The 25837-nt window shown below is 50.8% G+C and overlaps 1 protein-coding gene across 9 annotated transcripts; it reads left to right on the top strand.

Moving 5' to 3' along the window:
• Positions 1-4883: 4883 nt before the first annotated feature.
• CYSTM1 (cysteine rich transmembrane module containing 1) lies at positions 4884-24023 on the top strand. Of its 9 annotated transcripts, none has more exons than XM_030503843.1 (3): positions 4884-4940; positions 14126-14364; positions 23564-24023. In XM_030503843.1, the coding sequence occupies exons 2-3, from the start codon at positions 14145-14147 to the stop codon at positions 23668-23670; spliced, it is 327 nt and encodes a 108-aa protein (XP_030359703.1). In that variant the 5' UTR covers positions 4884-4940; positions 14126-14144; the 3' UTR covers positions 23671-24023. The 9 variants fall into 9 exon arrangements, with proteins under 9 accessions (XP_030359703.1, XP_030359702.1, XP_030359707.1 ...); XM_030503842.1 differs by having other exon boundaries at positions 4896-4975; XM_030503847.1 differs by lacking the exon at positions 4884-4940 and adding an exon at positions 4975-4996.
• The last annotated feature ends 1814 nt before the right edge of the window (positions 24024-25837 follow it).

The raw sequence follows: 25837 nt of genomic DNA, 5'->3' as shown, positions 1-25837 counted from the left end.
ACAGGCACTATGGCATTTGTTGCCTGACCTCCCAGCAGCCAGTATATTCTGCAGAGCATCAACACTGTGGGTACCAGGTACTCCAAATGTGGCAGGTCCACAGGTGAATTCCCCTGGCTACCTGGCTGGGAGCTGCTCTGGCTCTACATAGATCACTTTCCATACCTTTTCCACTCCTTTTGCATACAAGGCTTGCAGTGCTGCTGCTTCCGTGTCTGCCTGCAGGGCGCTCTGGTGTTGCTCAGGGTTCCTGAAGAAACCTCCCAGGGGCCCTGCAGCCTAAGCAAAGGTAAGCTTTCCGCAGCCCACATCTGCTCTGCCAAGCCTCCATCGATCTCTTCTGCTGAATCACAGTCAGGTCAGCCCAGGAATGATGTATTGTTGGCTTGTTGCTGCTGTCTTGGCTTCCTGTGGCTCCAACACCTCTGAAGCAGAGTCAGCAGAACTGGAATGTGCCCTGCCTCAGCTCCTGCGAGCACTCTCCATCAAAGAGGTAACGGTATTTCCTTATCATCCCTCAGCTCTGATGGCTGTAGGAGCAACGGACTAAATCATCCCCTTGAGAGCAACCAGGGTCTGTCTGCCCAAACCCCTCAGTGCCAGCCCTTGGGAATACTCAAACAGAGTGATCACATCCGCCTTTTGAACTCAGTCCTGTTCTCCGCTGCATGCTTTCTCCTGTACAAATGATGTTGTCCCTTCAACAGCACCCAGCCTTGAGTTTCTTCACCTCACTTTCAAGCAATGGTGAGTTGAAATCCACACTTTCAGGGGTGGACTGTGTTCAGCCTTTTCTTGTAGATAGGAAAACTGAGGCACAGCAAAACAATCTACTTCCACCACCCACACTGGAGTGCAGGGAGCAATCATGTGTTTGAGATACATCCCGAGCCCCTCTTGTGCTGGTATAGCAGGAGTGGCTCTAGTTCCTCTGTCATTGGCACCTTCAAATGGGAATCCTTGAACGTAGGGCCTTGCCAGGTCATCTGCTCTCTTTCCATTAGTGATCAGCCTGCCACCTGAGCATGTTTTATTTTCACTCACCCAAATATAACAGCCTTCCTATCTTATCTTACAGCATAAATCTTACTTTACTTTACTGGGTGGGGGTGGGAGTGAGAGATGAGCACGAAGCAGTCAGAGATCAGAAGACACCGAGTGTGACAGAGTGCAGAGACCCAGCACCAGACAGCAGCTTGGGAAGGACACAGAGCCCAGGGGCGTGCGAGCAGAAGAGTGCATCAACTTCAGGACTATCTTGCATGGGGTCAGGGCACAGTGAGCACTGTACCAGCCTTCCGCACTGCGCTAGCATGTGGTGCTTCCCAGCCCTCTGAAGAGGAGAAGAGGAGATGCTGGCAGTAATACTCCATTTCACCACCAGACAGGGCAACTGAGACAAGGAGCAGTTGGAGGGTTTCATAAGTCAGCGGGATGCACACCAGAACACGTCCTGAGGAAGAAGAGATGAACAAGCACCACTTCTCCCTGGCAGAGCCAGGTTTTAGAGTGCAGGGCTTAGATTCATTCAGAAGAGGCTGGCAAGATATGAGGGGACATTGCATCATCTCAGGGGAGACATTATAACAGTCTTCCAATACCTAAAGGGGTTGACAATAAATCTGGAGGGGGACAGGACAAGGGCATGTAGTGACAGGACAATGGTTTTAAAGGGTGGTGAGGCGCTGGCACAGGGTGCCCAGAGAAGCTGTGGCTGCCCCATCCCTGGCAGTGTTCAAGGCCAGGTTGGACACAGGGGCTTGGAGCAACCTGCTCTAGTGGAAGGTGTCCCTGCCCGTGGCAGGGGGTTGGAACTGGATGAGCTTTAAGGTACCTTCCAACTGAAACCATTCTATCATTCTATGATCTGCTCAACAGCATCATGCCAGAAGGGTGTGACACATCCTGGACCAGCCCGCATGGCAGCAACTGACTCCACAGGGTTTTACAGCCTGGGTTGCTGCTCACAGGACCATGGTTTGCCATCCGGAGCACCAGCCCATGCACTCCCAGATCCAGCAGCGCTCATTTGATTTGGATCAGATGCCTGTGCACAGCCCCTGGCAGGGCAGACAAATACCTTCTTCTAAAGCCAGCAGTTTCCCTGAAAGAAACTATGGTCCTGAACTTTTAAACTGCTAATTTTCATCAAGTGAGTCAGAAGAAAACCCTGGCAGTGAAGGTGATGGGTGGGAAAGATCTTTGTCCCAGGCAAGTGTTAGGATTTCAGCACAGAGTGCTGAGCTCATCCTCCCAGGCAGCATTTTCATTTTGAGGTGTTATATCGATCCTGGATCTGCCCACAAGGTCCTAAAGGATATTTTTGTGCAGGGGCACTGGCATGTGGTAGGAACGAACATTCAGCTGGTGGGAGTGTGGGGATCAACCGGGATTTCTTCAGCTGGCACTGTCATAGAGAAGAGGACAAGGATGTCTCCTCCTTGGATCCCTTCTGTCCGCAGACACCTCTGCCAAAACCAATAGCCAGCAAAACTGCCCAGCCCTCCTGCAACATGCAGTCTCACATAAGCACCATGCAAGACAGTGGTGTGTTTCACAAGGCGTTTGCAACAGGTTTAACCCAATGACTGCGTGGAAAGAGGTGGCAAGAATGGGGGCAAGCAACCACAGCAAGTCCTCTGGGCAATGGTCTTGCACTCTGCTGTTCCTCTTCTTATGGTTCACCTCTTCTCTGCAGCTTGACATGCTGTGTAGGCCCAGCTTCTGCATTTGTCCTCTGCAAGGTCAAGTCCTTCCTGTTGGTTTGTGTCTTTCAGGCAATCGGAAGGAAATAAAGTAAATAGCAAAGACAAAAACTGTGATCGTAGAGCCATTGAGTCTGCCGGGTGTGCGGAGGGATAGGGGAGATAAATGTTGCTAAACCAGTTTCCAGGCAGCACAGGTAAACAGGATTCTCACCTCCCTTCCCATGTCTGCTAGTAATGGTAGGTCACATTAGGGAAGAGGAGAAAGCAAGGGAGAAAAACACCAGCAAAAGAAAAGTGCAGAGGGGACTGGTTTTGTAGGCGCAAAAGCCATTCTGCCTTCCAGCATCCCAGACAAGGTGTTCCAGGGATCTCATTAGTGTATCTCAGGAGTTCCCTGGGCACATCACATTCACACACAAGTGTGTAGTGAAGCCCATGGGGGACCCCAGCTGAACCCATTACTTCTACATGTGTAACACCTCCAGGATGCTCCCACTGCCCCTCAGCTATGTGCTGGGATGTGCTACCACACCCAATAGAAACTGGGTGAACATATCCTCCATGTGCCCTTGCTCATGTCGAGGCTCTCCCAGTCATAGAATCATAGAATCATAGAATCGTAAGGGTTGGAAAGGACCTTAAGATCATCTAGTTCCAACCCCCCTGCCATGGGCAGGGACACCTTGCCCTAAACCATGTGGCTCAAGGCTCTGTCCAACCTGGCCTTGAACACCGCCAGGGATGGAGCATCCACAACCTCCCTGGGCAACCCATTCCAGTGCTTCAGTCACGGGAGACTGCCTCTGCTCCCCCCAGGGGATAGCTGGCTTGTCTTCTCTTTGTAGGAGCTAAATCCCAATTTGCTGTATGGCATTCATTACATCCCAGCCTCGTTTCCAGGATAAAGATCTCTGCAGCTAGAATTTAATACATAATTTCTGTTGGAGGGAAAGTAAGAGTGAGAAAGCCTGGACTGCATTAATATCTGAAGTACGTGCGAACTGGGCAATAAGGAAATTCCAGTATCAAGTGTCATTTTAAGATTTTAATGAAGCCAAACAATGTTTTTCAGGCTACTTTCTCAGTTAATGTTTAACAAGACAATGGTGTGTGCCTGCTGGTACCAGGGTAAAGGACCAAGATAAGTTTAATGTTAACCAGCAGAACAATGTATATTGTGTCTGCTGCAAGATACCTGGCCTAGCAGTATCATTTACAAATACATATGTAAATAGTATCATATGGCAAAGAAAGCTGCACAGGAGGGAACTGCTTTACAGCTTCCAGAGCAGCAGAGCAGCAGCCCCTCCTCGTGCCTTCCCCTCCACACCAGCTCTCCTCTTCCCCACAACCTTTGCACGAGTCACTTGGACTTGCGCTTGGACTCACTAGTGTGGCACAAAATCATAGCATCATTTAAGAGGCACTTAGGGTGCTGGGTTCTTCATACAGAGTAGTGGTAACTGCGTATCCTTCTTTTTCTCTTGCCCAAGAATCCAACATGTTCATAAGTAATTGAAATCATTTCATCCTCACTGACCCCCATTAGGGACCCAGTATTAAACCGGCCTGATTGGATTTACTAATCTTTGAAGGGGAAAAGGAAGCCGGTTTCGGTGTGCCGGTACCTGCCACAGCCATGCGGGAGGGCTGGAACGGTGCCTGCGCACCCCGAGCCGTGTCCCTCGCCTGTTTGATCCGGGCAAAGCTCTGGAATTGCTTTCCCAGCCCCCGTGCCTGGCTCCTGTCCCGGTACCGGCACCGCCGCGTCCCGCTCAGCCCCCGCGGAAAAGGCACGGGGCCGGAGGCACCGGGGGGGATGCTGCGGGTCCCAGCCCAGACACCGCCGTGCCCCTGGCGGGGCAGAGCCGCTGCGGCCCGCGCTGCTGCCAGCACCGACCCCACCCAGCCCCGGTGCTGCCCGGCGAGGCTGCAGCAGAACCCCTCGCTCCTCCTCCACCTCTGTGCTTCCCCTTCCCTGCCCGACTCTTACCCCGCAGCACTTCACGCTCCCAATTCCCCTTTTCGGCCCCTCCCGGCCCCATTCCCACCACCCCCCAGGCCGCCACCGGCCGCGCCGCCCGCCTTAAAGGCCGAGGCCACGCCCCCGTCCCGCCTGGCCACGCCCCCTCCCTCGGCACTGGGCTCCGCTCAGCGAGGGGCGGGGCGAGGAGGGGCACTGGCTCCGCCCCCTGTGCCTGACGTCACCGCCGGCCCAGCAGTGCGCAGCAGGTGCCGGGGACGGAGCGGGACGGGCAGAGCCGGCGGTACCGGAGGGGGGAGCCCGGGTGTGGGGCTGGGGGCTTCCAGGGGTGTGTGAGGGGCTGGGTGCTTCCAGGGGTGTGTGAGGGGCTGGGTGACCCGCTGTGGGGCTGAGAGCCCCCCCGGCTGTGTGTGGGGGGCTGTGCGTGGGGCTGGTTGAGCCGAGTGTGGAGCTGGGGGCTCCCCATGGTGGGTGCGTGGGGCTGGGTGCGGTGCTGGGAGCACCTCCCGGTGTGTGTGGAGGGGACGGGGTTCTGTGGAGCCGGGTGCGGGGCCGGCGCAGCCCGTAGCCCAGCCCGCTGCGGTGTGCGGCGGGGGCTGGCGGTCAAGGAGGGCCCCGAGGAGGGGGGGGTGGGATTGGTCATGGGCGCTGTGGGGCAGGATCGGGACGTGGGGGTCTTGGTGCGGGGAACGCTGCTGCTCGGAGGAGGAGGAGGAGGAAAACAGGCCGGGGTGAAGAGGAGGGGTGGTGGCCGCTGTAGTGGCGGGTCCCCGCGGTGTCGGGTCCTGCCCTGGAACAGGGGGGGCATCACCAGTGCTGCTGCCCTGGGGGTGTCTCTGCCCGGCCCCAGCCCTAGCGATGTGTTTGTCATCGAAAGTTGCTTTAAACTTTTTGGGGTGCCGTTGCGAGGAGCGAGGCGGTGTAGGGTCGCACAGCCCTGCCCTGTGCACCGGCAGAACGGCGCTGCTTGGCTGCGGCTGTTTATGCAACCTGCGGGGAGAAGAAGGAGGCAGGCGGCTGTGTCCAGAGCAGATGGGCTTGTTTAATACTAATGGGCTTACTTAGTGTAGAGCAAGAGGGATGCTAGCACTCTCCGAGTGAAAATAATGCTGCATCGTGTGTTTAAAAGTCATTATGGCTGTCCCGGATTTGTATTTCCTGTGTCTGTGGCTGCCGGAGACCTCATTTGGATAATTAAATGTCGTGGTGAAATAGGAGAATGAGGACAGGAGAGTGCTTGCCACCTTTCCTCTGCCACAGGGGTCTGGCAGCCCCTTCTGACAGCGATGGGGAGACCCTCTGTGTTGGGCAGTGCCAGAGTCTGTCCCAGCCATCCCCTTCTACCTGAAAGGACAATAAAAGTGCTTTTGATGCCTTTGCTACAAGACCTATGTGAATAACCTCATTGTCTAAGTAGGGTAAGTCTTGGTAAGGTAGTAAGTGTGGGTGAGTTAAAGCGACTGCTGAACTGCTTCCTCTTTTGGGCTGGGGTACTTCCAGTGATGAGGTGCAAGGTGCTGTGCAAGAAAATGGGTGTTTTTCTTTCAACTGCATCAGTTGTTTAATAAAAAGAGTGACTTTTCCTAGAAACTCTTGATGATGAGAATACTGTATATCAGACTGAGGAGGAGGCTGAAAATGCTGAGACTGGGTTGTATTTCAGTGCTTCTTGAGGACGGTCAGAAACTAGCCTGCATGTTGGAGAATAACCTTCTGCACTGCACAGAACAGTGTTTTCACCAAACAAAACTTCTGCAGCACTAGTTCTCTTATGCTCTGCCTCTTATTCATGTGCTATAAAGGCCATCTTTGTTAAAGTCCTGATTTGCCATTCCCCTGGTGGTCTGCGAGCAGTGGGTGATGATCTGCAGAGGCTGGTGGGTGTCCTCGCTGCAGAGGTCAGCAAGGAGAAGAGAATGTCCTGTACATAAGTGGCTCCAGTACATGGGCTGAGCAGCCCCTGCAAGGTGGTACCTGGTGTCAGATCAAGTAGAAGGCTCTGGTGTTTTGCTGCCATGTGTCCCCCCAGGTCCATAGTGGTTTGCTGCTCCAAACCCCAGAGGTGTTCTGTAAGTGTAAAGCAGAGGTTTTCCTGCACATAGTGTGGTGCTGGGATGATGGAGGATTTCCTGGAGGGCTGTGTTTATGGTAAACAGATGAGCTGCCTGTTTTCAGGGGTAGTTCTGTGCATGATCAGATTAACATGTTACTTAATATTTTCTAGGAGGGCAGAGCAGCTTGTGTAACTCTGGATTTTCAACAGACAGGTCTGCATTTCTTCTGCGAGCTGTTTGATCTCCCTGTACCATGGCTGTGAGCTTAGGGGGCCATGAAAACTTCTAGTGGGAGCTGAAGACTTGAATGAGCATGATTTGAATGCCTGCATCTGATATTGATGTTTTCTACTCTCTCGGTTTCGTATTGTGTCTTTCCCAACTTCCTGTTTCTGAGCAGAAACCGTATGGCTCAGTGAGTAGAAAATAGCACTTGGTCATTTAGGGGAATAAAGGAAGAGAGCAAGAAACCCGAGTCACTCCGGCAGACGTAGTGCCAGGTCTGGCACCCTGCCGGCTGCAGCTTGGCTTCCCACAGGGCAGCCTGGGAGCCTCCGAAGCCACTCGCCTGGGATGGGAGAAGTGCCTTCTCCAGACTTCGGGATGCAGTGCATGGCCTTGCACCCATGCTATGCCACCCTCTGCAGCGGTATTCCAGGGAGCATTTTCCACCCAGAACCTGGTTCTGTGGGAGCGTGTGTGCACATTCCTGCCGCCACTGCATTGCTTTCTTGGAGATGGAGCTAAGCAGTTCTTCAGAGCCTGCCCATGGCCAGTCAGGGTTGCATGGGGCTCAGGGAATGCACCTACCTGCAGTCCTATGTCCCGCTCTGGCATAACAACACAAGAGGGACGTGGAGTTGTTGGAGCAAGTCCAGAGGAGGCCACAGAGATGCTGCGAGGGCTGGAGCAGCTCTGCTCTGGAGCCAGGCTGAGAGAGCTGGGCTGGGGCAGCCTGGAGAAGAGAAGGCTCCTGAAGGGGAGACTTAGAGCAGCTCCAGTGCCTAAAGGGGCTCCAGGAAACCTGGAGAGGGGCTTTGGACAAGGGCGTGTAGGGACAGGACAAGGGGAATGGCTTTAACCTGCCAGAGGGGAGATTGAGATGAGCTCTTAGGCAGAAGTTCTTCCCTGTGAGGGTGCTGAGGTGCTGGCACAGGGTGCCCAGAGAAGCTGTGGCTGCCCCATCCCTGGCAATGTTCAAGGCCAGGTTGGACGGGGCTTGGAGTAACCTGCTCAAGTGGAAGGTGTCCCTGCCTATGGCAGAGGGTTGGAACTGGATGAGCTTTAAGGTCCCTTCTAACCCAAACCATTCCATGATTCTATGTTGCTATGACACCAGTATCAGCCTCGCATATCAGCTGCACTCTCCATTTGCACAGAGAAGCAGACTTCAGGCCTCTGAAGGGCTTGGAGGGTACTGGGAGAAGGGAATACCTAGCTCAGGAACACAGAAGGTTAAATGCTTATTCATCCAAACCACTGCTGTTCTCTCTACGGAGCTGCCTGATCTGGTGGCTTCAGCAGCTGAGGTGTTTTGGTGCAGGAAATACTTGGCAGCCATTCAAATTAAGGTGAGGAAATGCACCTCTTCCTAATGACCGTAGGGTGTCCCAGTAGCCCTGAGTGTCTCTTAGGGAAATGGGGTTGAACAAAGCAGCGTTTCTGGCTTTTCTTTTGCAGCACAATGCTGGGCTTTTCACTTCTGCATTTTGGGAATTAGAGCAGTTTTGAGCAACTTCTGTCACACAAAGTGGATTCAATTCTTGTGCAGTTCTCCTGCAGCTATTACTGTAGGTTGATAGTGAATTGCATGGGCAAACCTGGGAGGAAGCTCTTCCTGGAAGTGAATGGAGCAAGAATGGAATCTCTTACAGTTTATCTTTAATGTACCTTTCATGCAATCACTAATGGAGCTTGCAAAGACGCTGGTAAGAGGGAAACACAGAACCAGTGCCATTTGAAAGCCACTTGTGCTTTTTTTCATTTGGGTGCTGTTCATATGAAATGTAATTTAAATGCTAGGCTGGTTGCCAGGAGCTGGATTGTTGATGTTAAATGTACTTTCCATTAGAGCTCTGTATTGGAAAACTACTTCCTAGCGCTGCAGGCATTGGAAGGGGTGGGTTACATGAGGGTGCGCTGGTTGCCCTTCTCAGGATCTGTGCCTCTAACTGTGCCCTCCATCTTCATCTGTGCAAAGGCCAGCTGAATCGGTATCTTACATGCCCGAAATGGGATTCTTCCTGAATCACATTTTGCAGGATATGAAGTGTGGTGCTTGTTCTGCTGCCCTAGAAAAAAACAACTTCTTGCCTTTATATTCACCTGCTTGAGTGAGTCCAGAGGAGGCCATGGAGCTGCTGCGAGGGCTGGAGCAGCTCTGCTCTGGAGCCAGGCTGAGAGAGCTGGGCTGGAGCAGCCTGGAGAAGAGAAGGCTTCTTAAGGGGAGACCTTAGAGCAGCTCCAGTGCCTAAAGGGGCTACAGGAAACCTGGAGAGGGGCTTTGGACAAGGGCGTGTAGGGACAGGACAAGGGGAATGGCTTTAACCTGCCAGAGGGGAGATTGAGATGAGCTCTTTAGGCAGAAGCTCTTCCCTGTGAGGGTGCTGAGGCGCTGGCACAGGGTGCCCAGAGAAGCTGTGGCTGCCCCATCCCTGGGAGTGTTCAAGGCCAGGCTGGTCAGGGCTCAGAGCAAGGGATGGGAAGCAGAAGACCTCTGCGGTGCTGCACAGGACAGCTTCATGCAGCCTGCTTACTCTCTCTCAGAGAAACAGTAAAATTAAAGGCACAGCAATGGGTGGTAAGAATTGCCAAGGAATAGGACAAGCTTTGTAGAAGCAGAGAGTCCTCAGCTCAGGAGGGATGCCTGGAGAAAAACAGATAATAAATTCATGAGTGTGCTGGAAGAGCAGAGTGAGGAGCAGTGACTGACTAATCTGTAAGAGCTGCATTGGTGTGGCTGTGAGTTTAAAGCAGTCAGAAGTAGTTATTTTTAAAGTTTAATGTTGAAATTCTTTTCTTTAGGGTGTATTAGACGGGTTTAAAAAAAATACATGTATAAGGTGTACAAAGCATCATAGTTCTGTACTTGCACCTTTTGCTAAGCCCTAGTCAAAAACAGGTTACAGATGAAGAGGGACTAATGTTCTCACAAAGGATGAGGGTTCATATGAATTGATATATCAGTGTGTGTCTCTCTCTATACATGCACATATAGTGCCATATGTATTCTCTATATGATGTATTGTGTGTGTGGTCCTACTGCAGCGATTTCTTTTCTGCAGACCTTATGGGAGATGGTGCAGCCTTTTGGGGTACGTGAGCTGCTTGTTTAAAAATAAAATCCTTCTGTTAGGGTAGGGGAAATGATGTTTGCTCAGTGGTGTGGAACAAAGGAGCTTGAAGATAGCTTAAAGAAACTTAATGGTATATTAATGAATTTCTCAGCAAAAGTACTAATGGGGGGAGATAAAGGAATAGGAGCATGTTTTGTCAGTTTCAGCTGGACTAGTAATTTCTTTTAACTAGTAACATAAAGGGCAAATGCTTAGTGGCAATCAAGGAAATGTCTTTGTTGCCTGGGTTTAGTGCTAAATGGAGTTTCACATTGGCTGAGACTCTGTAGTGCTGTACTGGCTCTTCCTGATGGACCTCCTGCGGTGCCATGAGAAACAAAGAGCTTTACAGATGCCCTGGCCTCTTTCTTTCGAGCTTTGTCTCCAAGAGGTTCTCATTGGGAAACCCACAGGTATGAGCCCTGATGCAAGTTCACAGGAGTTGGCCTTGGTTGCAGCTCACATGGAATTACTAGTTGGGGTGAGAACCCATAGCAAAGCTTGATGGTACTTTTGACTAGGAGCTCAAGTATGTCTCTGAAAAGTATCTGCTTGATGATTCAAAGCTCTGCCTTGCAAACACGTACCCAAGTGAGTACACAGGGTTAGTAAGCATGTAAAATAGTGTCTGAGTTCCTGAGAATGAGGAAAACCTATTGTTACACAGTTCAAGAAGGGCAAGTAGGGAAGGGTATATGTGTGACAGTAACTGATGGTGGAAGTAGGGGACAAGGAAAAATTCTTCGTAAGAATGTAACTGGGGACAAAGACCATTGTGAGAAGGCTGAGGTGGAGCTGGGCGGGATGGGACACAAGTTGTACTTAGGACCTCTGGAGTACCTGGTTTCCATAATTACCTCCTGGGTTTGCTGAATGCCTCGTTAAATTCTTCAGTGTTCTTCATTACAGATAAATCTCCAATATAATTGCTGCTGAAGCTGTTCTTGCTGGATGCTCTCTTGCTTCTTGCCTAATGCCAGTTGTGTTACTTTACCCTCAACTTTAAAGGGCAAAAAAGTAACTTTTGCCCTGGTGGAATATGCCCTTCTTAATCTCATTCTTCATCTTTTCTGCTGCTTTGTTTTCTTCTGACTGGCTTCTAGTGGACTCTCCAGTTTTTCTCCTTCACATTAACAGGCAGAAACTGAGTTACTAGCCCCGCTCCAAACCTACCTCATCTTCAAAACCTGCTCTGACATGGCTAACACGGAAATGCTGAATACTCAAAGAGTACTGGTATTTCTTTCTTGTTCCCAGTGCTACCTTTTCCCTGTTTGCTCAAGCCGCTGTCAGACTTGGGTTTTTAAATGCGTCTGTCCAGTTTCTCAGGCTCTTCTGCAGAGCTACTGTTGTGCGGTTTTCTTCATTCATCCCCCAGGGCTGTTGCTTTTAGCCAAGCCCTCGTCTTATCACAGTTGTTCAGTGGTTTCTAAGCTTTAGCAGGTACAGCCTAGTACAACAGGTACCACCTCAGACCTTTCTGCAGAGATGCTTTTCTACCCATGTGGTTCCACTGGCAGTTGTACCAGCTCTCCAAAGGGCTTTTGGAGTGGTCACACCTTGGGTTCTTGTACAGAAACCAGGCACCCACAGCACAGTAAGCCTGCTCCCTGCTTGGGTACTGAAGGGAACCGGGGAGGGAGTGAATGTCCAGCCCTGATTGGAAGGAGGAGGATGCCCCTGGGCGTCCCAACAGAAGTCACTGTGGCAAGAGAGCAGAGTGATGGCTGAGTTTAAGTTATCCACTGCCTGAATTTGAGTTTGCAGCCAACTGAAGAATTGCAACATCTTTTAAGCCTTGCTACAGCACTAAAATGGCAAATGTAGATAAATGAATTGATGCATATGATACACTCGCTCTGGCCTTGTTCTTCCCTGGGAACTTACTTTTGGCTGCTATTTTGGGATGATTTTCTAGGTTAGATGAACATTAGTGACCCATTATGTCTCAAATAGTTTTTTGCATTGAAGTGAGTTGTAGGGCCTGCTGCCTGTCTTTCGCAGGCTCTCTGAAGGGAGGATTTCCTTGCTGCAGACTTGGTAGAGGCGTTGCAGTGCAGTACAGTGCTTAAAGAGACTCAAGTTAAACGTATGTTGTGCTTATCCATTTGAAGATGAGCAGTTAAGCATCTGGCTGGCCTGGGAATGGAAGCAATAACTAAATAGAATTCCTCCAGTCCCTGGCATTTTCTGTACAGTTAAAACTCTTGTCAAAAACATTAAGAAATATCGTTTGAAAGGTAACAGCGTGCCTAAGCAGTTAACTGGGACTGTGCGCAGCGAGCACCTTGTTAGTGACATTCAGGCAGGAGTAATGTGTAACTAGGCAGTGAGCCTGAGGATCCTTGCCTGGGGAGGGACGGTCTCTGCAGTGATGAAATAGCAAACTGTAAACAAGCAAAGCTCACTGCAGCCCTGTCAGGGACTGCAGCAGCTAAACATAGCCCCAGAGGCTTGACTCACTTGGCTTCTGCCTGGCACATGATTGCTCTGGGCTTGCTGTGGGGTTACAGAGGTGAAATTCTGTAATCTTCATTGAGCCAGAGCTCAGTCTGGATGTGTAATGGTCTGCTCTGGGCTCAGAATCTGCACATCACCAAGAGTGGGTACAGAGTACAAAGCACCCAGCTCAACCTAGCCCAGCTGCCTGCCCTTTCCAACGCTCTCCAAAGAGGATCCTGCTTGCCACTTCCCCTGCTCCATGCTGATCAGGCTGGAGAAGAGAAGCAGCGTGGAGACCTCACGGCAGCCTTCCAGTATCTGAAGGGGGCCTACGAGGATGCTGGAGAGGGACCCTTCATCAGGGACTGTAGGGATAGGACAATGGGAAGTGGGTTCAAACTGAAGTGGGGTTAGATTCAGGTTAGATATAAGGAAGAAATTCTTTACTGTGAGAGTGCTGAGGTGCTGGAACAGGGTGCCCAGAGAAGCTGTGGCTGCCCCATCCCTGGCAGTGTTCAAGGCCAGGTTGGACACAGGGGCTTGGAGCAACCTGCTCTAGTGGAAGGTGTCCCTGCCCGTGGCAGGGGGTTGGAACTGGATGATCTTAAGGTCCTTTCCAATGCAAACCATTCTGTAATTCTATGCTGGCAGCAGCAAGCTTCAACAGAGGCAAATTATGTTCCTGGTATTTCTCCCTAAAGCCTGTGGGATGTGGGAGGAAATGGTGACCTTCTGCACCCTATAATGGTAGAAGGAAATAGCAGAGTACTGTTGCTGCAATCAGGATGGTTCCTGAACACATGGTATTAAGGACACTTCTGTTTCTCAAAGAGGGAGAAGCTTCAGAAACCTAATGTAAGAAATGGTTTGCTTAGTCATGCTGCTCAGAGGTTAATTAAAGTTGCATTACTGTGACAGTCTTGTCTTTTGATGGCTGTGCCATGACTAATACGTTGGATAGGTTTTATGAACATCAATTCTCTGAGGTGTCTTTAATGCTGCTTTTTGAATGAGACTGAGTCCAAGGTCCTGATTGCTTGTGGCTTAATGATTCCGTTGCTTATTACTGGAAAAATACGCGATGTTCTGGGTTAGAGTGTCGTCAGGAAATCGTTCACGTACAGCCTTGCTCCAGAGGTCTAGAAGCTTGTAACAATTAGCAGGAGTGTAATGGACATTTGTGTTCGCTCTTTCTCCTGTTGAGGCTATCAAACATGTCTGGGACATTTCTTCATGGCTTTCTTTTTTAATATAGAGAGAAACATGAAGTAATCACTTCTAAATCTCTCTTAAAAGCAATTTAATCCTGAGTGGAAGCAGAGGATTTTGCATTGCAGTCACAAGACTGTTAAATGTCTTAGGGTGAAACAGCTGATGCACGACTGGAAAGCAGCAAGTCACTCTGCTGTATCACTTAAAAGAAATCACTTCAACTCAGTCTATGCCCCTGTGATAGCGTTAAAAGATAAACTCACTGCTTGCCCAGGTATTTTGAGGTCTGTTTCTCACATTTGAGAGCAGTCTAAGGTGGGGATTGCATGGTCATGGATGAAGCAGACAAAAGCCAAACCAATTCTTGTGTTTGTCTTCCTTCTTCTGCAGGACAGATTCTGCATCACACATGAACTACGACAACCCTCCACCCTACACTGGCCCGGGCCCCACCGCCCCATACCCACCCTATGCACAGCAGCCGGGGGGCCCTCCCGGCCCCCACCCGGGCAATCCTCCCGGGCCCTACCCACCAGGCCAGCCGGGTTACCAAGGCTATCCCCCCTATGGATGGCAGAACGCGCCTCCGCCTCCAGGACCAATCTATGCAGATGGGCCTAAAAACACAGGTAAGCCTAGCAGCCATGGTGCCATGTCATCGTGACCCTTCCTGGCTTGCAAACATGTGAGTATGTGTTGACCTTGAAGTAACGTGGTTACCAGTGTCTGAGCCTCGCAGGGCTGGGGGAGGTGGAGGCTTGCTTGAAGGAGCAATTGTTGATAGCCTGGTTTCCTGCTTGCTTTTGTTGTTGTGTCTCTAGCAGTTCTCTGGCTACTGGAAGGTACTGCAGAACATCCTTAGTGCTGGTACCTCAAGGGAATCCTTATGCTGAGCTTCTTAAACATACTTTCTGCTGGCTTTATCATAGAATCATAGACTCATAGAATGGTTTGGGTTGGAAGGGATCTTAAAGCTCGTCCAGTTCCAACCCCCTGTAAATGTACAGTTCCTACCAAACTCATCAGTTTTCTTGAGCCCGTCAGTACCTTTCTGAGTGATCTACTGGAATCCTTCCTGGTCTTTTGCTTTTTTTCTGAATCTGGAAAACCCCAGATTTCTGAGGAACAGAAAGGGGACAATGTAACTTCTCTTGGTGGCTAGCTGCTCCATCTGTGTATGTACTCACTATGGTATGGTGGTTTACTCTGGCACCCATGGCTCTTGTGGGGCTTGCTGCAGCGCTTGGTGCAGGCTTGAGTTGTCAGAGGAGGGACGAGAAGATTATTAAGGGACCAAAGCATCTTTATATGAGGAGTTGAGAGAGGAGGGACTGTTCAGCCTGGAGAAGAGAAGGCTATCCGTGTGTATAAATACCTGATGGGAGGAATGAAGAAGAGGGAACTGACCCTGCTCAAGCAGGGGCGTGGACCTGGTTATCTCCAGAGATCCCTTCCCACCTCAACAACTCTGGGATTCTGGTAAGGTTGGTTTGGGTCACTGCCTTTTCCCCACGGAAAGAGGAGGATTTAGCTTGGGGTTTTTTTGGTAACTGTCTGTCTTGCTGGTAAGGGCACTTGCCTAGAGACCAAGTTTATTCTTGTCACGATTTCACAGGCTTTGGTTGTAAAATCTCTGCTCATACATCGTGGGGATGTACTCGCCCCCTCAGCTCTTCAGTGATAAAAATACTCATCCAGGCTGGGAAGCCAGGAGCCATCATCACCTCTCTTCCTCCATTGCAGTGAATATCACAACAGACTCTTCCTGAGAAGAGCCTGAAGTACCTAGAGCTGTTCTGGCTGCCTTGGGGTGGCCAGAGCTACCAAAGGGGCTGTTCTGCAGGAGGGAATGTGGGGAGCGCTTCTGTACAGGTGCTGTCCAGGCACTATGCTTTAGGTGGGAGCTCTGTCAGGAAGGAAAGGAGACTTAGGATTTGTATGTGCTGCATGTCCGGCATGGTCACGGACAGACTAACGGGGGTGGACAGAAATGAGACTGACGTGTACCTCAAATCAAAACCGAAGTCAGTTCTTTACAGCTGTGTGAGGCACTAGTACTTCAGGTACTGCTGCTGTAAAGCCTGGCTGATAAAGTGGGTATTGAAGCTGACACAATGGAGAATTGTCAGTGCTGAGACAGTTCCCCCGAGGCCTTTGCCACTGTACAAAGCTGTCTTTTGGCCATTGCACATTAAGGTCGTTCTTCACATACTGTTGTTGCCATGGGACATGGTGTGATTTAATCTAACAATTTGTGGCCTGTCTGGAGTAGCAATGGACACAGCCTGTCTGACTGGCCCTTGGAGAAGAAAAAAAACCTCATGTAGCTCACTCTGAGGTGCTACAGGGAAACAGCTTAAACTTAGTGCTGGTTTCATCACCCACGCTGCAGAAGAGGTCATGAACCACTGAGCCTTGTTTCAAAGGCTGCTGTTAAGGCCTCCTGAGGCTGAGCAGCACTGGGTGAGTTCTGCAGCCATGTGCTGCAGTCATGCATCTCCCTAGCTGCAGCACCCGGCCCTCTGCATCCTCAGAATGTGGGAGCTGTAAGCCTGGGCTGGATTGTTCGGTCCCTCTTCTTGGGGCATGCTTGGCAAGGGTAGGTAACATCATCTAGGCTGGAAAGAGGAAGTTATTACTGTTAAGCAAGCAATGACTTTGCTAGAAATAGGTGAGGGAGGATGTAATCTTTTCAATATGACACTGAATAGGGGCACATATATAAAGGTTGGAGGAAGGTGGAGTCCAGAACAGCGCTGAACAAGAAGAACACGTATATTCCACTCTAGACTTTAGGATTAGTTAGCCATGGTGAGGGTCTGAGTTGCAGAAATCGGCTTGTGCTGTTGGCCATGTGACTTCTGTGAATTACAGCACTGTAGAAGAGGGAGGCTGGAGATAATAACGGCAGCTGGTTGTCCTTTGTCCCTTCTCCCAGAATAGATAGAGTCCAGTGTGTGCAAGCTTGCACCTCCACAGTCACCCTAGCTGCCTCCGTGCTACAGGTGCAAAAGGTCCTGAAGCATATATTTCTTCTCCAGGTGGAGGAGCAGTGAGCCAGAGAGGCTAGGTGACTTGCTGAGGTGACACACACAGCTTCATGACCATGGATTTGGGTGGTTTGATAGCTGGGGTTTGGGCTTGCCCAGGCTGCCAATAGCAAAGTCTCCAGAGAAACAACACTTCTTGTGTCTTGCAGGGGGCTAATAACTGACTTGGCCATTAGAAATAAGCAACTTGACCTTTACCTATAGAGCTGATAATATGTATGTTGACCCTCAGGGATGTTACTCTTCAGGGTATCTGATTAAGCTTTCTATCTCTGAACTGACTTCTGCTGATTTCTGTCTGCATCTTTCCTGCTGTGTAAATCAAAGGCTACGTTTTGTCTGTGTACATGATGTCTGCACAGGCATGAGTTTCAGGAAGACCATAATCTGCCATTCAGTGTCACACAGTGGTTTGGGTAGCTAAAGGGAACTCGCCTGCAGCAGAACAAGGCTGGGAAACACACCGCAGTAAGAGCACGGTGCCTGCATGGAGCACAGCACAAGGAGCCAGGCCCTGAGCAAGAGAGGCTTGCCTTGAAGGAATAAAATATCTCGTTTCCCCACCAGTATTTTCATTCCCGAGTAATTCGTTATCAACTGGTATAAAGAAACCACAGTATCTGGTGACTGGTCGGCAGGTGCTTTCTTGTCTATGTAAATTAGAGGTGAAATGTGCTGCAGTTGGTAATGGCATGCTTTAAAAAGAAGTGGAATGAGCCAAAGTATGATGTGACGTAGTAATTTTGCAAGCACTGGCTGATGTTAGCAATTTGCCCAGTTTAACCTCCCCAACCCCCCTTGCTAATACATAACAACATAATGGATGAGGCTCTTCCCTGTTGTGCCAGAGGGCGCCAGGCTCTGTCAGCAGCCTGCCTTCCCCCCAGCCTAGGGCAAACAGAGCTCGGTGCTGCGTTCAACCTATTGTACACACAGGCTGGAAATCTTATTTCTGGAAGTTGATTATGGGTAGCAAAGCTGGCTCTGATAAGAGTAATAGTCACACTGATGCTGCCTGCCTCCTAATGTTTGGCCAGCTGCAAGAATGAACAGGTCACCTAGATACAGTCACTGCCTTCTGCTCAAGGGGTGGATTTCTCCTCTATATGTGGAAAGGAGGGGATGCTAATCACTCCGGTTAGGCTCTCTGGTGCCTTTCAGTGGTTACCCCCTTGCTTCTCAAGCCGTGTCAAGCTGAGCTTCACCCAGCAGGTTATTTGGAGGGCAGCATGTAGCAATTCCGGAAGGCCTTCTCTCTGTATATTATATTGGCCTTTTCCAAGCATTTCCATTTAGTTTAACCCTCAGGACCTGCGACTCCAGACAGCTGGTGTCCTGCCAGAAAGAGAAATCTCACTTGGCAGTTGTCCTCTTATCTGCCTCTTACACTGTGTGCATTAAAACCTGCTGTGCTCCCTCCTCCAGGACTGCTGTATCATACCTCCCTCTGTCCCTGGCTTGTGTCAGCTCGCTGCACAAACAGTGGGGGCTGTTTGCTGGCAAACATGCTGTCCTGGGGCTGATGTCTGACCTCACCTTGGCTGCTTTTAGCCCTAAAGGAGAGGGTAAGCTGAGAAAAGCCTAATGCAAAGAAAAGGATTTCAGAATTCAGGTCCTGTGTCTGAATACATGGTCCAGACAAACTGGCTAAACCAGACTAAGGCTGGCTCCGTAGTGGACCAGATTGAATGAGGCTGCTGTTCTGGACAGTCCTTCCCAGTCTGGATGAGAAGCAAATGCTGTAAAGTAAATGCTTTTTCCAGCACTGCAAGTGCTGCACAGCTTGTGGTACTCAAGGAGGGTCTTGCTGAGAGAATACCCTCTGTGGCATGTTCCCTTTGCTGTAAGACTGGACTTTGTACCCCCTGTCTGTCACTCAGAATGCTCTTGCAGGACCCTTGTAAGACTGAGTTTTTGCTGTGTAAATCCCTCCAAGCCAGGTCTTGTTTAAATCTAGGACTGATCCTGATTTTCAATGAAAACACTTGACTCAAGTTGAGGAATGTGCTGTTCTTAGCCCTGCAGTTGACTTCGTTGACTCCTTGCTTTACCAGTAAATTAGGATTTCACTGATTAAAAAAAAAAGAGGAAATTATCAAATTCTGTAGTTTTGGGACATGTCTCTGCACCTGCTGCAGTCTAGAAGAAAACTGAAGGGTCTAAAGTCCTGAATTACTGTACTGTTGAGCTGGGGAGAAGCTGATTTCTTATTTGATGTAGCTCCTGTATGCTTTCTAACCTGTATGATGGGGATTATAATGCTCTGGAGAGCTCACCAAACCAGACTCGAGCACAACATAAGGAATGCTTTTCTCCTGCAAGGAATGCCTGTAGCCCTGCTTTTTAGCAATGTTGAATCCTTCCTGGGCACATCTATACTTCATAAATGCTGATGAGCATCACTGCCATCATCTCCGAGATCAATGAATCCCATCCCTGTGTGTTCAGGTGAGGAAACTCACCTCTTCCACAGCCCTGAGCTCAGCTGCAAGAACATCGTCTGCACAGTTTATGATCGAACATAACTCATGCTTGGAGCACATACGATGTGTGAGAGGAGAACGGCTTTACCCTGGTGTGAAATGTGGCCAGTGCAGCGTTGGCTCTGGAAAGTTCTCACTTGGCACGCTGGCATGGTAATTTCTCTGCAATGTGTTGCCTTTCAGCTCCCTGAAAGCTGAAACAGCTCTCTAGGGTGACTGTAAGAGCTGCTTAGACATGTGAGAACTGAGGGGCAGGATGTTTCATAACCTGCTGGATATAGTCATGCAGCCACGGAGGAGGGCAGGCTTGATACCGGCGTGGGTCATTGTACATCAGTTGCTTCTGCTCGAGTCCAGGCTGAAATCTGGGCTAGGTCTGCAGCTGTCCCTTGCAGAGGGGATTTGCAGGTGAAACTACCCCTACTCACAGGCAGTTTGCTTCTTTTCTACTTGATTTGCGCTCAGGTGCTCAGAGCTGTTTGGTGCTTTGTGCTCAGAGCTGTTTGTGTTTGGAGCTGGGGATTGTCAAACTTGTTCTGAGTGTTTTGCAGCTTTGGGAGCTTTTTTGCTTGGAAGTAGGCTATTGTATTTCCATCTGGCTCTGGCTGGTATCTGTTTCAGGAGTGTGCTAAGGTATTTCCTGAAATATGAATATGATCTTGGTAAGGACTGTGTGTACAGTGAAGGCCTCAGGGCAGGAAGGAGTTGGGGGGCTGGGGAATGTGACATGTCAGGCATGAAGCTGTTAAGCATGAGCAAGTATCCCCAGAGAGGAGAGGGAACAATGCAATGCCTTTCTTGCCAAGGGAGTTAGATCTCATCTGTGCCCAGGCTCTGCTCTGGAGGTCTCGTGGGTAGGGAGCAGCCTTGGTGGCAGCTAGCGTGAAGGTTTTAGTTGAAGTCCTCAGGTCGCTGCTCCCCGGTCGTGTACCTCTTCTTCCGCACTTGCTGCCTGCATGGGATCTCCTCCAGGACACGTGCCTGTCCCAGAGGTCAGCGCTGGGTGTTTCTTCCTCCTGCAGCTGGGTCTGCAGACCTAGAGCGTGCATCCCAAAGAGCAATTCAGAAACACTTGGTTTCTAGTCACTGTCTCATCTGCATCCCTTGGCTGCTCACACCCTTGTTCTGTTGCTCACTTTCCCTTCTCTGGCCTTCATCCTGAACAGAAAGACTTTCAAAGGACTTAGGTAAGAATGTTTGGAAGGTAGAGCCAGATGCACAGACTGACCTGACTTACAAGTCTGCTGCAGGCAGCGCTTAACCCTGGAAGAAACTATTATTAAAATGGTGGTGTACAGTTTTAAGCAGACTTCTTGCTGCCTGCACAGGCGAAAACAAAGCTCTTGGTGCTTGTGATAAAAACCACTTTATTCACAGGTGGGGAAAGACTTTTTGGTCCCTTCTATGCTGCGTACTTCCTCCTAGACAAGATGATTGTGGTATTAATACTTCTGCTCTGAACAGTTGTGACTATGGCAAATAGCTGTTCAGATACCACGGGAAGAGTTTTAGTCTGCAGGAAAAGTGGTTGGTGAACTGCTGCTTGCTGCTTCCTCATCTGTGCTCCAGGCCTTGCCTAGTAGCTTACAACATCTAGGAGTGTAAGTAACCTGTTTACATGTGAGGTGGCTCTATGTGCTGCACACAGGTCTTGAAGTTTACTTCTCCTTTAGCTCCACCGAACAGTGTTGCAGTACCTAAAGGAGGCTGACAAGAAACCTAGAGAGGGGCTTTGGACAAGGGCCTGTAGGGACAGGACAAGAGGGAATGGCTTTAACCTGACAGAAGGGAGACTGAGATGAGCTCTTAGGCAGAAGCTCTTCCCTGTGAGGGTGCTGAGGCGCTGGCACAGACTTTTCCCAGAGAAGCTGTGGCTGCCCCATCCCTGGCAGTGTTCAAGGCCAGGTTGGATGGGGCTTGGAGTAACCTGTTCTAGTGGAAGGTGTCCCTCCCTGTGGCAGGGGGTTGGAACTAGATGAGCTTTAAGGTCTCTTCCAACCCAAACCATTCTATGACTTTAAGACTTACTGCTTTTCTCATGCTTTTTCACCTTGGGAAGAGGCAAGTCCCTGTAGCTGGCTGGTGCCAGGCTGGGCTGACCCAGGGGTGCACGCATCTTGCTCCTCCCCGAGCAGCTGAGCATGCCCGTTGGCTTGCCTGAGGTGAGCTGTTGCTTGCTCTCTGCCTGGGTGTCATACCTGAAATGCCTACGCAAGGGCCATGGCCCCCAGTGGCATGGAGCAGGACTTCTGCGAGGGCTTGCAGAGCTTGAGGGCTCTTGGGTGCCATCGCTGTCAGCTTTCCAGGGGTGCCCCATGTGGGTAAATGGGTACCTTAAAGGGAGATTTGTCTCTGGGACAGGATGGGCTGGTTCTGTCGTCAAAGCTTTGTAGACCCATTAAAGCACTGCGATAAGGAGCACTACAGTCTAAGGTCACAATACCAACCCAGGTGAAAAGTGCTGCCTGTGCCTTTCCCTCATGAAGCTAATGATTAACGCATCAATTAGGTATGAAAAGAAACAAAATGTGTATGCTTAAGATAAAGCAGACTGTGCATGAAGTAACAAGGTATTGTAGTATTTGTTTTAAAAACAAAGTAGGAGTTATTTGCACTGGGTTGCGCAGGCCAGTACTGTGTGATTACAGGGAGTGCAATCATTTTTGGGGTAAGCATGATTCATTGTGGGCTATGCTCTTTAAGGGTGATTAGAAGCTGGGAGGGTCTGCTCAGCTTATTCCCTCTCCCATCCTGTTTTAGGAAAAACAATGGAAGCATCAAAACTCAAGCCTAAACTTGTGTGCTGCCCAGTGCCTCTGGGAGAAACCACCCTTGTTTCTCTTCTGTATCAGACCACCAGTCCCAAAGTGCTAATGGGCTTCTGTACGGACCCTGGCATGCCATAGATCTTTGAAGCGCCTGACCCTGGGCAAAAGAGAGGCACAAAGCAGCTAATGAAGTCCCCAGTAAGGCTCACCACAGCAAACTGGGTGGCTTTAGCTTGGGGACATTCAGGCTTCTGCTAAGGACCATAGAAAACCAGTGGTTGCCTTAATTGGTGTATTTTGGGTTGGGGTTTTGTTGGTAAAGCTATTCCAGTAGAAAACCGGATCTCTGTTAATGGAAAACTGCTGGTTGAAGCAAGTTGGGAAGACCTTGGGTAGATTGCATCAGTGATGTGTTGAGCAAGGCTTCCTAACAACATGATTTGGAGAGGTTTGAGTAAGGTTTAGGGTTTTGTTATGCTGTCTCTTACTGTGCTGCTCACAGGGGACCCTCTGCATTTTAAGGAGCCCTAATGCATAGGCTGGAAGAGTGGCTGAAGATGCTACCAGATACTCTTGATTTCCTTGGGTACTTTTGTCGCTGTGTTTTAGTGCTTTGAAGCTGATGTTCTGCTGCAGTGTCCAAAAGGAAAGGATTGGTGTAGGATGTCTCCAGCTTACTTAGAAGCTTGGTTGGGTACTGTTTATCTAAGCCTTCATTTGAACTGGTTTTTACCCTGTGCGCTTTGGTAGCTGTAAGTGAATGGTTGACCATCTTGATCTGATCTGGTCTTGTAAGAATAAGCCCCACACCCAATTCGTTGATGAGAAAAGGTTTTTAGCATTAATGCTGTATGGCTGTGGTTAAAGTTTCTCTGGCAGTTTGTCTGGTGACAGCTGTCCCTTCTGTCCCAGCCCTGTCCTGACTGGGCTGCTGTGCCTGTGCGTCAGCCGGTTCAGTGCAGACCTTTCCAGCACAGGCTGGCAGTGGCAGTGCTGAAGGTGCTGGCAGGGAGGAGCAGTGCCCGCTGCGACCCGCCGGTGCTGGAGGCAGCATCCGACACGAGCCGCTGAGTGGACACGTGGTGGCAGTGCCCATCTCCCACCGCACAGCCTCGCGTTCAGGAGAGCCATTTTGTTCAGTACTCCAGTAAGCGTTTCGTAACAGCACTTTATACATGCTCTGAACATGCTTTGTCATTATCTCCTCAACACATGGCTGTAGTTTAAAACTTCTAATGGGTTAAAACATCTAATAAGCATAAATCATAGAATCCCGGAATGATTTGGGTTGAAGGGACCTTAAAGCTCATCTAATTCCAAGCCCTTGCCACGGGCAGGGACACCTTCCACTAGAGCAGGTTGCTCAAGGCCAGGTTGGATGGGGCTTGGAGCAACCTGGTCTAGTGGAAGGTGTCCCTGCCTGTGGCAGGGAGTTGGAACTGGGTTCCAGCCCATTCCATGACGTGGCTGGGTGCTGCGGGTGTTCCTGTGCTGCTCTGGGCCTGACGGAGCTCTGTGTCCCCGCAGTGTACGTGGTGGAGGACCGGCGGAGGGATGACTCCGGCGAGAGTGCCTGCCTGACGGCGTGCTGGACCGCGCTGTGCTGCTGCTGCCTCTGGGACATGCTGACCTGACCACGCGCAGCCGCCTCCAGAACCTCTCGCCGAGTGCTATGCAGGCTCCCCACTCCTGCCCTAACTCCTTTCTGTTACTGTAATCAACACTCTGCTTTGCACAGCCAAGAGTTCCCGTCTGTCAGTCCTAGCGCCTTGTTGGGGTGGGGGGTGCACTCCTTTAGTAAAGGAAAAAGAAGAAAATCCCTTTTTAACATTTCTAAGACTTTTGTTGTAACTTTGAAGAATGTGCTAATGGTGTATTTCAGCCAAAGGCATTCCTATGAAATGTATATTTATCAGTTGAAATTTTCCTAGTCCTAGAAATGAAGATGTATGCAATAATTAAAGCCAACAGTTGATTTTCTCCACCAGGTCCCGGCTGTTTCACTCAATGTGTCCCGCAGAGGGTGTGCTTCCCCCGCTGCTCCCTGTTCTCATCCCGGTGCTGGCTCTGCAGCACCAGTGATGGACGTGGCTTCCAGCAGCAGTTGGTGCTTCAGCCCCTCGCAGGGGCCTGGGCTGGGCACCTCTGGCCCCGCTGTTACCAGCATCTGGGGCATTCTCTGCAGCATCCCAGTGCATAAGGTGCAGGAGAGCAGTGGGACTGGCTATGGTGGGATGCCTGTGCCTGGCACCCCAATCCCTTGTCCTGCAGAGTGCTGCTCAGCCGGGTTTTCATCCTTCTGCTCACTCAGGGCTGACCTGGTTTTGAGCAGTGATCCACCATCACCCTGCTGCAGACTCTAGGCTTGTGGGGGGTGAATTAATGGGGAAGAAGAAACAAGGCCATGGATTAATTTAGTGCTGAGGATTTATAGCTGAAGCTGTTTTGTGGCATGTCTGGCCAGAAGAGGGATAAAAAGGTTTTATCTGTGGCAGAGAGAGGAAACCTGCTGCTTGTCACGACACAGCTGCCCACTGCCCTGGTCTGCTGCTGTCCTCCTGCCTTGGAAGCAAAACTGGTCCTGGTAGACACACACTGACTCTGCTTTGTGCTGCTCTGATCACCCATCACCTTGTACTCTCTGGAGTAGGGCTTCTCCAGGTGCTGCACTCTGCATTCCTCAGTTCGTGTATGGTGTATCCAGCCTCCCCGAGACCTGGCAGCAGAGGGAAGGGTGGCCCAAGCTGGGCTCCGTTGAGTTGTACTTGTCTGAGCCCTAACGCTCTTCCTGTGCAGCAGCGGAGGCAGCTCCCCTGCTCCTGCATGGGCCTGGGACCAGCATCAGTGTAGGGACAGGGCTCAGCTGCGAGAGGCACAACAAATGACCACATGCATTGGACCTGGAGGTGGCTGTGATGGCCGCCCCTGCCCTGCCCTGTCCTGCCCTGCCCTCCTGCACCAGCTGCCCTGCTGCAGCACATGGCAGCCAGCCTGCCCTGGGTGCAGCACCAGCAGCACCAGGGAGTCTTCATGGCAGGCGAGGGTTATGGCTGCCACATCGAGAGCTCTCAGGCCTCACGAGCACCTTGCTGGTTTCCTCTGTGTGTTTTTGTCTGGGCGTCCCACCCCTGGCGTGGTGCCGCTGCCTCTGGCACAGCCTGGGCACACTGTACACCTCCAGTGGGGTCTTGGCAATGCCGCTGTGGGGCTCTGGGTGGGTGGGAGAGGACCCCTTGCAGCAGCTTTCAAGCCCCTGGGTGTGTGCTGAGCTCAGCTCTGCTGTCGGGCTCCTGAATGGTCGCTGCCACCGCCCCGGCAGCTCAGGGCTCAGAAGGGTGGTCCCTGGTGCACCCGCCTTGCAGGGAAGGGTAAAGGTGGGGTGTTCAGCTGTGCCCATGCCCCTGCCTGCCCGGCTTCCCCCTCACTGCAGCCCCTCATCTCTGCACAGTGCTCAGTGAGCCCACCCGCCTCGGCTGACCCCAGCTATGGCTTTGCCAGCCATGAGCTACCGCAGCCCTGTGCAGCCACCTCACGCCCGCAGCCACCACACCACCACAGGCTGCAGTCACACGCCCTGCAACACCCTGCGCTCTGTGCCACAGGGCCTGTCCCTGGGTACATCTCCCACCCTCCATCGGGAAGGGCTGCAGAGGTGCAAGTGAACTGGGGTGGAAAAGCAGCAAGGTATAGGGCTGAAAGGACCGACTGGGTGTAGATGACCAGCTGGCCAATACATGTGTCCAGCACTGTCCAACCGTACTAAATTCCTCTCAGACTCTGTCCCGGGTGAGGGCTCCCCCT

Source organism: Strigops habroptila, chromosome 12, assembly GCF_004027225.2.
Source record: "Strigops habroptila isolate Jane chromosome 12, bStrHab1.2.pri, whole genome shotgun sequence".
NCBI classification, from domain to species: domain Eukaryota; kingdom Metazoa; phylum Chordata; class Aves; order Psittaciformes; family Psittacidae; genus Strigops; species Strigops habroptila.
The sequence above is the reverse complement of the archived record's forward strand: the minus strand, read 5'-3'. Positions and strand labels throughout refer to the sequence as shown.

What these genes read in the sequence shown, in the direction of transcription:
- CYSTM1 (XM_030503843.1), top strand. Translation starts at nt 14,145, where the DNA reads ATGAACTACGACAACCCTCCACCCTACACTGGCCCGGGCCCCACCGCC. An exon ending in AGATGGGCCTAAAAACACAG is followed by an intron (nt 14,365 to 23,563) that starts GTAAGCCTAGCA and finishes GTGTCCCCGCAG; the next exon opens with TGTACGTGGTGGAGGACCGG.